General features: G+C 41.9%; 1 protein-coding gene across 14 annotated transcripts in view; it reads right to left on the bottom strand.

Annotated features, from left to right (window-relative positions):
• Positions 1–1186: 1186 nt before the first annotated feature.
• The window catches only part of LOC115340160 (alpha-fetoprotein-like), a 32803-nt gene continuing 21205 nt past the window's right edge, over positions 1187–12784 (bottom strand). For 7 of the 14 annotated variants that reach the window (XM_030011318.2, XM_041126541.1, XM_030011313.2 and 4 more), the window contains 12 exons: positions 12444–12504; positions 12082–12217; positions 10938–11140; positions 10242–10389; positions 9274–9371; positions 8566–8695; positions 7702–7916; positions 6637–6769; positions 5902–5999; positions 4556–4694; positions 3539–3762; positions 2023–2629 (listed from right to left, as the gene is read on the bottom strand). In XM_030011318.2, the coding sequence (XP_029867178.2) occupies positions 2428–2629; positions 3539–3762; positions 4556–4694; positions 5902–5999; positions 6637–6769; positions 7702–7916; positions 8566–8695; positions 9274–9371; positions 10242–10389; positions 10938–11140; positions 12082–12217; positions 12444–12504 (1787 nt within the window). In that variant the 3' untranslated portion in view covers positions 2023–2427. Of the gene's footprint in view, positions 1501–2021; positions 2630–3538; positions 3763–4555; positions 4695–5901; positions 6000–6636; positions 6770–7701; positions 7917–8565; positions 8696–9273; positions 9372–10241; positions 10390–10937; positions 11141–12081; positions 12218–12430; positions 12505–12784 lie in introns of those variants that run through there. The other 7 variants (XM_030011271.2, XM_041126524.1, XM_041126518.1 and 4 more) reach the window with 3 other exon arrangements.

Genomic DNA, 12784 nt, shown 5'->3' with positions numbered 1-12784 from the left:
CACTATTTCTCTGATTTACCAAGACGCTTTTGACATTGAAAATGCTGCAAAGGGATTTTCAGCAGTGTGCCTCCATCTTGCTCTCAGCCACAAATCTCATGAATCCTTAATGAAGAGATTGCCTAGCAGTATATGCAGGATAGATTCTGATGGGACTCAGTTTGATTGACCTCTTCAACCCGACTCTGAAACCTTCTGTCTGATGGTAATACTTTAAGCTGGGTTTGCATTTTATGAGATGTTTGGGCAACGTTTCTTTATTTTACAGGTATTTTCAAATGCTCCTAGGATAACTACTGCTAGGTGCATCCACCGAAAAAATCTGATACCTGGGTGTCTCTTCCTTTGAGCCAAAGGTCTCCCGAAAAAATATTTCTTTCTTTTAGTACTGGTTTTGACTGATTTTTAGCATGCCTTCTAATGGAATGTAAAATGAAAGTAAAAACCCAAAAGCTGTTTGTGTGCTAAACCACCTGGAATGTAAATTTGGCAGCCTCCCAGTGCTTTCTCTAAACATTCATCTGCTGCCCAGGTGTTTCAGCAGTCCATGTTCTGTCCTTTCGATGACATTTTGCTCATTTTTCTTCTTTCTCGCCCTCTTTGGGATGCCCAGGATAATTTTTTTTCTGTGCTTAAAGGCAACTTTACAATTCCCTTAGAGCAGCCCATATTAGTGAGTGAATGTGTTATATTTCAAGGACAAATATATATATAAGAATGCAAAAATAATTATTTGGTGATTGAAAAATAATTTAGAAGTGGTTACAGGCAGATTTTTTTAATTTGATCTAATTTGCATTTATGCTTCATAAGCTTAAGATTTAAAATGTCTGTCTTGTTTTTGGTGTCTCTGACTATTTGGTATAAGGAAAATAATATTCCATAACTTAAAATGGTGGCCACATCTAACCCTTGAATTTCCATCCATTTAACTTATTCTTTCAGTGGATTTCTTTGATGTGATGCACCCTCTCTCTGGATTTAAACCAGCTTTAAGTTACTTGCTTTGGTTTAAAGTTTACATATCCCTGATCATTTTTCATCTAAGTGATAGGAGCCAGAGATGAAGTTTGCGTACGGGTTTTTCCCCCATCTGAATAAAATTGATACAGACGTTAGATTTTCAGGTAAGCTGAGCTTTGCGAGCAGACCGGGTTTACAGTTCCACAGCTCACCAGATTCTATGTGGGAATTTGATGTTTTATTCTGTGGCACCTCTTTTTACCTTGTTCACAGCGGTTCACAGATCCGACAGTGGCAGAACTGCGGCTGGTGTAAACCATCATGACTTCATTAGATTTGTGAGTAAAGAGCCACAACATAGTTTTCTTCGCTATGACAAATCATACGTTCTGGTTTATACTTCTTGAACATTTAGAAAAGATATGCTCGCGGTTACGTTTGTGTGACTTCCTGTCATTCAGCAAGTATCTTCCACTATGCTACGCAAGCTCTTTACGCTGACAACATTTTTTCACTTCTTTTTATAAGTTCTGGACCCTGAAAAAAAGCAAAATATTTATGAGCAATAGAGTCAGGAAGGTGATGCACTTGTGAGCAAGTTAAATGAGTATGGCAGCAGTAAGTAATATTTTATAATCTTTGCAAGTTGTGTACGAACACTGTATATGCAGAGTGCATATACATATATAAACATATACTATGTTTAATATAAGTTTTGCTTTTACTGTTCAGCTCAGATTACCTTAGAAGATTTGGTATTTGTCAGAAAAATACTGAAATACAATTCTATCAAGAAGAGTCAGTAGAATGGTTCTTTGCAGACACGCTGTTTGGGTGTGTTCAGAGGTAGAAATTTGTGATTAAGAAAAGAGAGAATTTTCTGTATTTTATCATTTAAAAGAAAGCAAGGCAAAGACTTAGGAAAAGAGAGAGCATGGTTCAAGGGTCACGGGTGGTTTGTTGAAGTTCAGTTAAGGAATATATCAAAGAGAGAGAGATAAGTAGACAAAAGCAGATTTACTGGAGAGTAAAGAGAAGCCAGAGTAGCTCCCCAGCGTGAAGTTCCGTGAGCTAAAATAACACAGGAAACACAAAAGGAAAACAGAGGTAGGGAGAATTAACAGGGAAAATGCTTTGACCTAAAATTTGAGTATATCCTTTCTCTTCCTTTTGCAGAGGTACTTTTCCAGAGAAGTTCAGTTAAGAACTGTTAGCCAGGGAAAGACCTTTGCCCGTATCCTTAAACAGTGCAAGTCCCACTGACTCGCCAGAAGCAACAGATGTAGCTGAGCTCTCTGTCTATAAATTGCTGCACATAGACACAAGACTGATTACATAAGTTCTGTAGTGATCATTCAACTGGTAGACATATCTACTTGTGCAGGCAATAAAGTTTGTCTTAGGAGATGTAACTGCAGGAATTCTGGCTAGCCAGGCTTTGGTTTTGCTGCTTAATGGAGAAATTTACACTCTTGCATATACTCCATGTTTCTGTTTTGATTCAGAATGTATGGGTGAAAACAGAAACGGTACCTCTTTCACAAAACACGTCTCACGGTTTTCTTCTTTGCAGCACTGTTCTCGCATGGCAGTAAAGGCCGCCGTGACGGCGGTCAGCTGTTCCTGTGTGATCTGGGGCTTGTATTTGATGAGGTTGATGAGCATTCTGCAAGGAAAGCAAAGCAAGCCCCGTGAAGCTGGGAGGTAAGCACACGGCTTACGAAGCACTTCTCCAATGCTAGTCCTGCCAAGTCCCCGTTTTGTTTCTGCCCGCTTCCTTTCTACAGCTCTGTCATTTTCATTTGCTACCCAGCTAACGTATTTGCAGCAGGGAGCAAAGCTGCGCCCCGTTCCCCTGTGAAATACAATACCAATGCTCTTGTTTGGAGTTGCTCCACCACGAATATCCATGAATAAACTGTGCAGGTGGTTTATGTGTTGTGCACCACTCCAGAGGGACAGTATGGGTTCACCACACCACAAGTTAATGGCCAAAGAGGTTTGGTTTTTTCTTGCAGTGACAGTGGAACAGGGGGCCAGCAAGCAAGTTTTCTCTGCCCAAGGCAACCAACCAACCAGAGACAGAGGGGGAGTGCATGGGATGAGGAAAAATGTATGGGCTTTCCTGTTCTGGGAAATGAGCCCTGATTAAGCCATAAAGGTCATGCAGTACTTCAGGCAGTAGCTTCCTTGTTTTCCTGGTATCTTTCTTTGTAGTGCCTTGTGCAGTTCCCATGAAGGACTGTGGGAGGGCATGTTTCTCAGACCTAACTTTGGACACCTATTGCTTCCATCCTGGTGGGGTGTACACCAGTGCAGCTACCCACCTCTGAAAACGACTTTCTTCTAATCTGAGGCAAGTAAATGTAGGTTGAACCAGATAGCAGAAGAAACTGGGACTAGCATGAGAGGAAAGAAAAGGAGCTTGGGAGAGGGGTTGAGGGGTGTGTGGCTGTTTTTCCAATGGTATATCGCAGAACAAGGCGGCGAGACAGAGTGGACAACGGAAAGGTGAGCGTTGCCAGCATAAGAATAAGAAACACAGGGGTAACAGAGTCAAACAGGCATGTCTTACTCCTGCTTCTTGTGCTGTAACTTTTCCTCTTCAGTCGTACACAAGTCTTCGTGGAAAGTGAACAGACCAGGAGTCAATGTTAAGGGCACATAATTCTCATCAATTTCGAGTTTCCCCATGCATGGTCTCCTGAGAGCATAGGAGCTACTACAGCAGTGGCAAACTCCAGGGTTTATAGGATCGGTCAGGTGTCTTCTACATACTTCTCCAAGCACGAGATCCAGCTTTACCAAGAGAAGTGAAAAAAAAACAATTTTACATTATTATTTCATTTTCAAAAATCCCTGAATACATGTTGCTCTTAGAGAAGTTATAAAAAAATAACTGAGAATTTAAATGAAACCTTGTTTGTAAGATATATAACAGTTTATTTTTCTACTGAATGCTGACTTCTGTCAGTGCAAAAATGGCTCAGATTTTTCAGAATAAATACATATATGCGGTTTTAGGGACAGTCCTTTGCGTATAGAAATGACGTGGCTTCTTTATAAAAGCATGCTTGTGTTTGATTTATTTTCATCAGCAGGGTTTCTGTGGGTATGTTCAGCTGTTCTTGTAAGGGTGATGTTGTACAAATGGGTGGCTGGAGGACAGGCTGAAGCTTTTTAAGTACTTTGGCTTACGAGCCTGGAGGATTCATCTGGAAGAGGTATACAAAATTGATCTTCTTCATAGAGCCCTACACCTTCAGGCATCTAGAAAGGATGAACTCGGACACGCGATCATTAGCTTCAGGGGGAACAGGGTCAGATTGCCTGCACTGCGTAACTGCTAACTGCCTGGCACTAGCCTGACAATTTCCTGATCCTCCTGTAGTTTAATTCAAGCATTAACTTCAATGATGCTGAGTTACGCTTACTTCAAGCATGGAAGTATATCTTCAGGCCAGCTCAATAGCTCCAGTGAACACTTTTCTCAATTTACCTTTATTCCAAGCTCTTGGACCCTGCTGGCAGCAGATTTTGTGGCACAGTTTCAAGAAAAAGTAGGACCAAGATAAGGAGGAAAAATACTCACGTTTTCCTCGGCACAAGGCAGTAGCTTGTCCTGGCTTAACTGGCAGCATTTGGAGCCAATTGTAGTCATTTGCTTGGTGAATTTTATCAGCTCTGCAGATGTCAGCTGAGGCATCTTCTTGGTGAAGCTCATGAGAAGCCTGAAATGATAATTTCTTTGATATTGGTGTTTTTCTTCCACCAGGCATCAGTGAGCAAGCCACAGCCTTTGCATGTGTAAAGCTCCAGCCAAACGCCACAGAACACTCTTTAGTACAAGGGCAGGACTAAGCCTGGTGTTTATAAAACCACATAGGCAAGTATAAGCGTGCTCTGTTTGCTTGAGCTCTCTCCTTTTCCTGACCAGTCTCTTACCAGGTTAAACAAGTAAAATTAATAGCAGCATTGCCGGTTATATGTTGGTGGGCCCTCTTACCAGATTGTACGTATGTTTTTTCCCATGTTATTCATTTCCCTGGGAGTGCAGGGAGCTTGTCTAAGAGCAAAATTGAAGTCGAGTGACTTCTTGGCAGACTAGATGAGGGCAGAAGATAAGCTCAAAAAACTTCGCTTGTTTTTTCTTTTTAAAAAACTGTGCTTATTAACCATCATGGCCAGGAGAACCTTAACAACTGATACAACAGGCAGAAGCAGCCCACCAGGTTTGTTGGAAACCTATAGTTCCAAAGGTCTTTTAAAGATCAAACATGCTCGGGAGTGCAACAAGCCCAATGTATCTCCCCAGAGGAGGATAGCTGAAGCCTAACTTTAAGTACACAAGCAGTTTAGAGGTTTCGTTGAGATCGCTTATATACCATAAGTTAGGCATGTGCTCATTACCATTACAAATCAGGGCCAAAGTTCCTCCAGGAGGCTTGTGCCTGCATGTTGCATTTAGGCATAGCATATGGTTCAGCTAGGCCAGTTTTGCTCTGTCTACTGTAGTTAGATTTTATTTTTTTTTTTTACAATTGTTAATGTTCACATCTGCTGCAGGAGCTGGATAGAGCGAAGCCTTTTGCAAAAGACACAGCAACTGTCTATTGGTCAAATTTATGACTCTTAAGTTAACAGCTCCCAGCTCAAAATGCAGCTATAAAGAACATCACAGGCAGCACGGCCGGGAGATTGGTCAAGTTGTCACTTCACTGCTTCATGAGCTGGGTTGAGGAGAGAACTCATGAGAGCCCAGAACATTGTCTTGGAAAAGAGGGAAAAAAACCCAACACCTAGAAGCCATTAATATATTGGTCCAAATATTCAAGTGGTGTCTTTTAGCCTAGCTTTTTTGACATGTGTGGCTTTACTCCAGGCCAAGTTGTGCCCAGCTGGTACAGGAGTAATGTAAGCATATAAAAAAAGTAATACTCGTTTTGGAAATAGTAATCTCCTTTATCCTTGTAAATGTCGCAGCTTGTCTTCATGACACTTTCAGTTTCATAAATATGTTTCTTCAGTTCTTCTTCCTGAAAAAAAAAAAGTTAATTCGAGGAGTCATTGTATCGGGGGGAATGCAGAAAGCCCTACTGCCTCACGATAAGGCCTGGATATCTATAGATACCTCTCACCTGATATATATTTTTAATTCCCTTAGAAAGTCTTCATCTGTCTGCAACCTCTATAAACTGCCTGAATGTGATAAATGTCCAGCTTCAATCACCTTGAAATATTTGATTTTGTATCACTGATAGAAGGCTAGGTCTGAGACACAGGGTGGCTCCTAACTTCAGATATTTACAACGCTGGCGTCTTTTTCTGAGCCAATAACCACAAATGCCTTTTACATTTGCAAGAGGGGCACTTGGCACTGCTAGGGAGCCCAAAAGAGAGCAGAGCTCACAGAAATGTTAGCTCCATCCCTTTCCCCGGCATCTCTGTCTACCCACGTTAAATTGTGTCGCAAGTGAAGATTGCGAAATCTCTGTTGGTGCTTTTTCCATTTGGGAATCAGTCGGGCCTTGTAATATTTGCTGGATTTGTTACAGGAGCTGTGGGTACTCGATCTAGACCTGGAGCAGGGATATTCACTACTTAGCCAGAACCAGTCATGTGGTCACATGCTTGAATCCATCAGTATGTTGTGTGAAGCCTGTCGGCACCCACCCCTCTGCTGCGGCAGTTGTCTGGAGCCCCGGTTTTGCAGCACTCTTTCAGTAGGTCCTCATATCCTTTACCAATTCTTAAAAGCATCTGAGCAGAAAATTCAGGGTGTCTCCTGGAATATTCATACAGAAACCTGCAATACATGGAGGATCAGGAATTAGAGATAAGCCAAAACAACTGCCCTCGAGGTCGGGGATGGTAAGGACAGCAGAGGTGCTTTCAGGATGGTTTTGTCTGGTGGAACAGGGAGAATTTCATGGCATCTCAGCCTGGAACAGAACCTGAACAAAATGGGGCTGACTGAGCAGAGCATTGCCTGAGCTAGTGCTGTGCACGTAACTGTCCCAGATCAGTGTTAGCTTGGGTCAAGCGTAGCTAAGAGCTTTGTGGGGCTTGGGGTTTTGCTCTTCCTTTTAATCCTATCTAAATGATAATGAAATAATTTCCAGTAACAGACATGTTTCTCAGTGGTCACCAAACAGATTAGCTCTGCTGAAGCAGTCACCCTACACAGCAGTTGTGCCCAATCGATTAGCTGCACTTCTCATAAATGGAAGCGATGTACGTTATTTGAAGTGAATTCTCTGTCTTTGGGACTCGATGCTGTTTCTGTTGCAGCCTGTGGCATTCTTGCCCACGTTTACTATGGGTAGGATCGGGGCTTCCTTGCGCAAAGGAACATGGCTAGAACAGAAATGGACCAATCCTGTTTGAATCAAGACACGAGTCTGACTTAAGCAAGTGTTTTTGGATTCCCACTTAGAGCAGATCAAAGCTATGTTTTGGGCCTGAGATCAGAACTGATAGTACCTAAATTTCACTTGTGTTCCTTCAGTTTTGTCTCTGAAATAACAACGGTGCCCTGTTCTGCATTTGTCGCCATTCCACACCTTCTAGCGTTAAGTGGCGTTGCACTAAGGTCAACTTGCACAGTATCCTGTGCCTATAGGCTCACAGAGCAGACAAATCTGAGGCTGATGAGCTGGGCTTTAACGGGCAGACTGTCATGTTTTGACCCAAGTATTGAAACAGCAAAATTGAAGAGTAGAGAAGGACCCACGTTACCTGGCTAAGTGTGTGTCTTTCTCCTGGGCAAAACGTTCACATATTCCTTTGTCTTCTATAAACTCCCTGACGTGGGGGGACAAGTCTGCAGGTTTGTCGTCATTTTCTGCATTAACTATGCATTCACTTTGTTGTAACAGAGGCTTTTCACAGCACGTCTTAATTTTACTTGATAGGGTGTCTTGGTTGGTGCAGACATAGTGCAGAATCTCTTCCTGTAAAGCAAAAAAGAGAATGAAGGAAATTTTACCACAATTTGGTCTTTTTTTTTTTTTTTTTTTTTTTTTTTTTTTTTAATCAGTGTTTTTATCTCCATTTTACAGACAGAGAATGTGGCTCCCCAAAAGAGGTGGCTGGCCAAAGCCGTGCAACAGACATCTGACGGAACAAGGAGGAAGACTGAAGTCCTGTTGAACTATTTGCTGCAGTCCGTTGCTTTGCCATTTGATAGGTGCTATAGGTAACCACCTAAACCGAGGAGTTAGCTGTCTAGCTCGACACCGCAGACAAGTGGTGTGATAATTGGATTTGGTATGTTAGAAGAAGGTGGAGAACGGAGGACGGGCAGATCCTGTGTTCTGCCAAAAGCTGCACAGAAAATAGATGGCGCAGCTAGGAGCTGCAACCCAATCTGCTGTAGCAGCGTTGGGTCATTTTAGTCACAAAGTGATCTTTCTGCCCTTCTTGATGACTTCACGCCAGGAAAAGTCAAATGGGAAAATCAGCCAGGTTTTTAGACTGAAGAGTTAAACTCCAGTTTTGGAGAGCAATCAGTATAGCACAGGAGGAAAAAAAACAATCTGGAAACAACAACAACAAAAGCATTCAATTTCTGTAAACATATAAATATTAAATGAGTTTTACCCTATCATGCATACAGTCCAGCATATCTCCACGACAGCAGTCCTTGTGCATGTTAGCAATATCCATCACAAGTTTGTTAACAGTAACAAAATCAGCTTTAGGGAATTTTTGGCTTATCTGAGCAAGTTTCCTACAATGAAGAAAAATAGTTATTGCTTATATTCACAATGTGAGACTGTGATAGCTATCATCATTTTTCTGTGGAGGGTGTATCCAAATTGCTCAGGAATGGTCTCTCCCTGCTCCCACTGAAGTTAACAAATAAATGTCCCTTGAAGCCAATAGCTGAGATTTTCAGAGTTATCTAAGGATCCTAGGTGAATTTTAGCGTGAGATGGAAAAAAGCAAGGTGGTTGGCGAGCAAGAAATTACAGGAGCAACATTGTGTTAAAAATGGTTGAGAGACATGAGTTGTATTTTGCTCGCGATCACTCTAACTTTCACCACAGAGAGATGCATTCATTTCAAACTTTGGGTTTAGCTTTTGAAAGCTAATGGCAGCATGTCAGGAAACGGTGACTGCTGTCATGCATAGATTTGTATTCCTAATCTGTCTTCCTTGCCAGATGCTACTAGTGACCTGCACACAGAAAGGACATGGCTGGTATTCAGAGTCACTGTACTGTGTGCAGGTGTGGAACCACCCGCAGCTAACATCCAACATCCACACTTTCTTTCAAAATCATGATAAACATGGGCGAGACTCACAGAGCCTTTAAGGTCCTTTCTCCGAACTTCTTCAAGATTCCACATGTGTGTTCCTGCCTCAGGCCATCTTCTTTTACTGGCTTTACCACCTTTGGTGCCTGGTAGAAAGAAGATGCAGACCATGAAAGCGGAAGAAAAGACAATGCATTATGCTAAAACTACTGCGGCGACAGTTTTTTGAACAGGGATTTTTTAACAGTGAAAGAAAAATGCTGTCCAAGCTGCAATATGGACTAACTGTTGTGCTTGCTATTTAGTCACCAGCATTTATTAAGTAAGTGTTCTGTGAAAAGAAACCAGAACCCTTTTAGACAATAGTTTGGTGTTTTTAGCATAGGGGAGTAAATCGTCATCTGGGAGCTACATGACTGGCTTTGTACTACTATGAGCTAATGTTAAACTACAGCATCGCTTGCAGCCCAGCCAAGCTGCATGAAAGGCACATTCAGCCATTCAGCAAGGGCAGGTTCCTCATCCTTATTTTCCACTGTTACAGGTAGTTTGCTCTAAATTTCTGACACTGGTTATGTGTGGGGCATGTCTCTGCAGAGCAAATGCTCGGCCAAGCAGGAGATGTGTCATGGGATTATCAACAGGAAAAAAAAAAATTGGACTTCTGCACCATGCATAGCACTACGTCCTCTCTCGGCATCCTTACGATAAACCCAGTGCAGGTAGCAGAGTCGGGGTGGGCAAGGATGCCATCGCAGGGCGTGGGGACTGCCTTGGGCTCCCTGTAAAGCTACATCTGCCCGACACCCCACAGTCGGACATTTTCATTTAGGAGTTCAGGCTATAAATCAAGAGAGCATTTAAGTCTGATTTCACCCTGTCCTTAACAAGGTGAATTCTAAATAATGGGTTCAGATGCTGAAAAAGAAATAGCTGATATCTCTGCTTCAATAATTGTTTAACTATAGGAAGTCCCTGGTTGCACCTTAATAAACTAAAACCCTGCAATGGAATACCTGTCTCCGAAAGCATTCCTCCAGGTTATGAGTGGGGTGTTCAGCACTTCCGCAGCAGTTCTTCATCATCTCGTCATACCGGATAGCGACAGAAAGGATTGTTGGGGCATAGAGGAAAGGATGCCTTCTGGAAACCTCATAGATAAAACTAAAGCCAAGAGAAAAATGTCCTTAGTTTTGGAGTAAGCCCCTACATGCAGAGGCAGCAGTGTTACTGCAGCATCTGCCATATGATAAAGTGAGAGTTGCTAAAAGTGATTGTTTTCCTGTCATCCCAACAAGCTGTACAGTGTGGTGTTTATCTTGGAAGATTCTGATGGGGGTGACTTTTTTCTGGAAATTGAAGTCTCAAACCCTGCCAGTTTCTCGCTTAGAGGCAGCAAAACTTCTGCTTGGTTTTTAAGGACTAAAGGGAGGCCCTTGGTTTCAGATGAGTCATTTACATAGGCTATCATGAAACAGGCCAGATGATTGTTTGTCATTTGGACCTATATCCAAAGCAGGAGGTGGCAGAACAGGCTTCACATCATGACAGTTACAGCTAGATGAATTATGCAAATAATTCACATTAGGAAGAAAAACGAGTACGAGATTGCAGAGTATCTTAGACTGAACTTTTTGGTTGATACTGCATTTGCTGTCTCCAGGCTCATAACTGTCATATCTAGGCAACGAACCTATGATTTATTAACTTACTATCCTGTTAATGGATGTTGATGCTGTGAATGATTTTTGCAGGCAGCTTCAGCATTTGGCCTTTCAAAAGGAGAAATGAACCCTCGCGATGAATTTTTAAGGGAGAGAAAGCAGTCATTTCTTTCAGGATCCATTTTAGCACAGCAGTCAGTAAACCTGGGAAGATTTTCATCCTGGCATATTGTATCAAGGAAAATCCTGTCCTGTGAAAAATTAGAATAAAGTTAATTTGTGTGAGGATTCCATTTTACTCCTCTGAGCTCTCTGGGGAGGCTACTTTAAGCCAGCAAGCCCCGACCTGCATAAACTCACAGTTTCTTTCTTTATTATCTCTTGCTTTGACTGCAGTGAAAACCAGACTGCCCTCTAAAACCTCTAAGTGATGATTTCTCAAACTCTGATAGCTACTGTTATGCCAAGACAGACTTTTGAGTGTAATCATTGTCAAACACTCTGGACCTATAACATTATTCAGACCCTTTCTTTTGATAATGATCAAAGTGATTGATTTGTATACTGCAGTTTGCAGCGTAGCGGGATCTATGTTTTCTAATTACAGTCAGGTTCATACAATGAAAAGTGTCTCATTTCTTGTTCACCAAGTAGCTGTGCTCAGGTCCAGCTGTCAGTCACGCCTCAGCTGGGAACCGTTTTAATTCAGGGTTTGTTTCAGTGTGTCTAACAAATCAGAAATGAGCCGTAACACAGACTGACATTAATGTCTCATGATTCAATCTGCCAGCTCCAGAAGTGTGTTGGAGCAGACACCATCAAAAACCAGGACTGTGAGTTAATGAAGTGGAAATAGACATACCCAATTTGGCTTCTCCTGAATTTTGTTACACCAGCCACAAAAGCACAATTTTTCTGAACATCTTTTAGAAAAAATACAGGTCAAGGATTTCAAAAGTTGCTGTGATATTTGGGGGGGGGGGGGGGGGGGAGGGGCTTTGTTTTTCTCCACTTAGATGATCTATAGATGGGAGCCTGGAGAACGAGTCGGTAAGGCCAAACATGCATACACAAGGAAATCACATCTCTTAATAATGTATTCACACCTCTTTGGAAAAACACATACCAAGGCTCTGAAATTACAGGTCACGTCTAAAAATGTTTGCCACATAAGAAGCATAAATGTGCTTACCAAAGGCTTCAGACAATCCGGGTTGTCTCTGGCTGCAGCAGCACACCTTTTGGCAAGGTCTGTGACATCTTCAGCCATTTTAACTGCTTTGACAAACGTGCCTCCTTGCACGTACTGAGCAAACATGATCATGGCACTACGAAAAGAACACACAGCATTAAACCTGTTGCTGGCCACCTAAAAACAATTATATAATTTTTACATGCGAGACAGTAAGAGGATCCATATCAACCCAGGCTGAGTTAGTGTGGGCTGGCAGAACGGGTGAGTGTTTGACTCATGGTACATGCTCATTTCGAAATGAGGCAAGGATGTTCAGTGGCACCAAATTTGCAAGTAGACACTTTACCTGGACAACTTACATGGCTTTAAAATTATTCTCCTGCAGCTGAGAAAAACGTTGGCCAATGCTGTTTTTTTCCTCTGAAAAACAGGAAAAGTTGAATAAAAAATGTTTACTAAATGCTTCATCAAATATCTTTTTTTTTTTTTTTTTTTTTTGGTACTGGAGTCTTGGAGAAAGAGAATTTGGTGCCTGGGATACTAGCACTGAGTAGGAAGACATAAGACTGAACTTCCTATTAAACTTAAGCATGAAGATGTGAAACTATTTGTTTCTGACCTACAATATAATAGGGCCAATATGAGTTCCCTACCTGGCTTAAGCACTGTGGGGAGGAATATGCTAAAACCTGGAGGGCGT

Source organism: Aquila chrysaetos, chromosome 1 (assembly GCF_900496995.4).
Source record: "Aquila chrysaetos chrysaetos chromosome 1, bAquChr1.4, whole genome shotgun sequence".
Taxonomy (NCBI): domain Eukaryota; kingdom Metazoa; phylum Chordata; class Aves; order Accipitriformes; family Accipitridae; genus Aquila; species Aquila chrysaetos.
The sequence above is the reverse complement of the archived record's forward strand: the minus strand, read 5'-3'. Positions and strand labels throughout refer to the sequence as shown.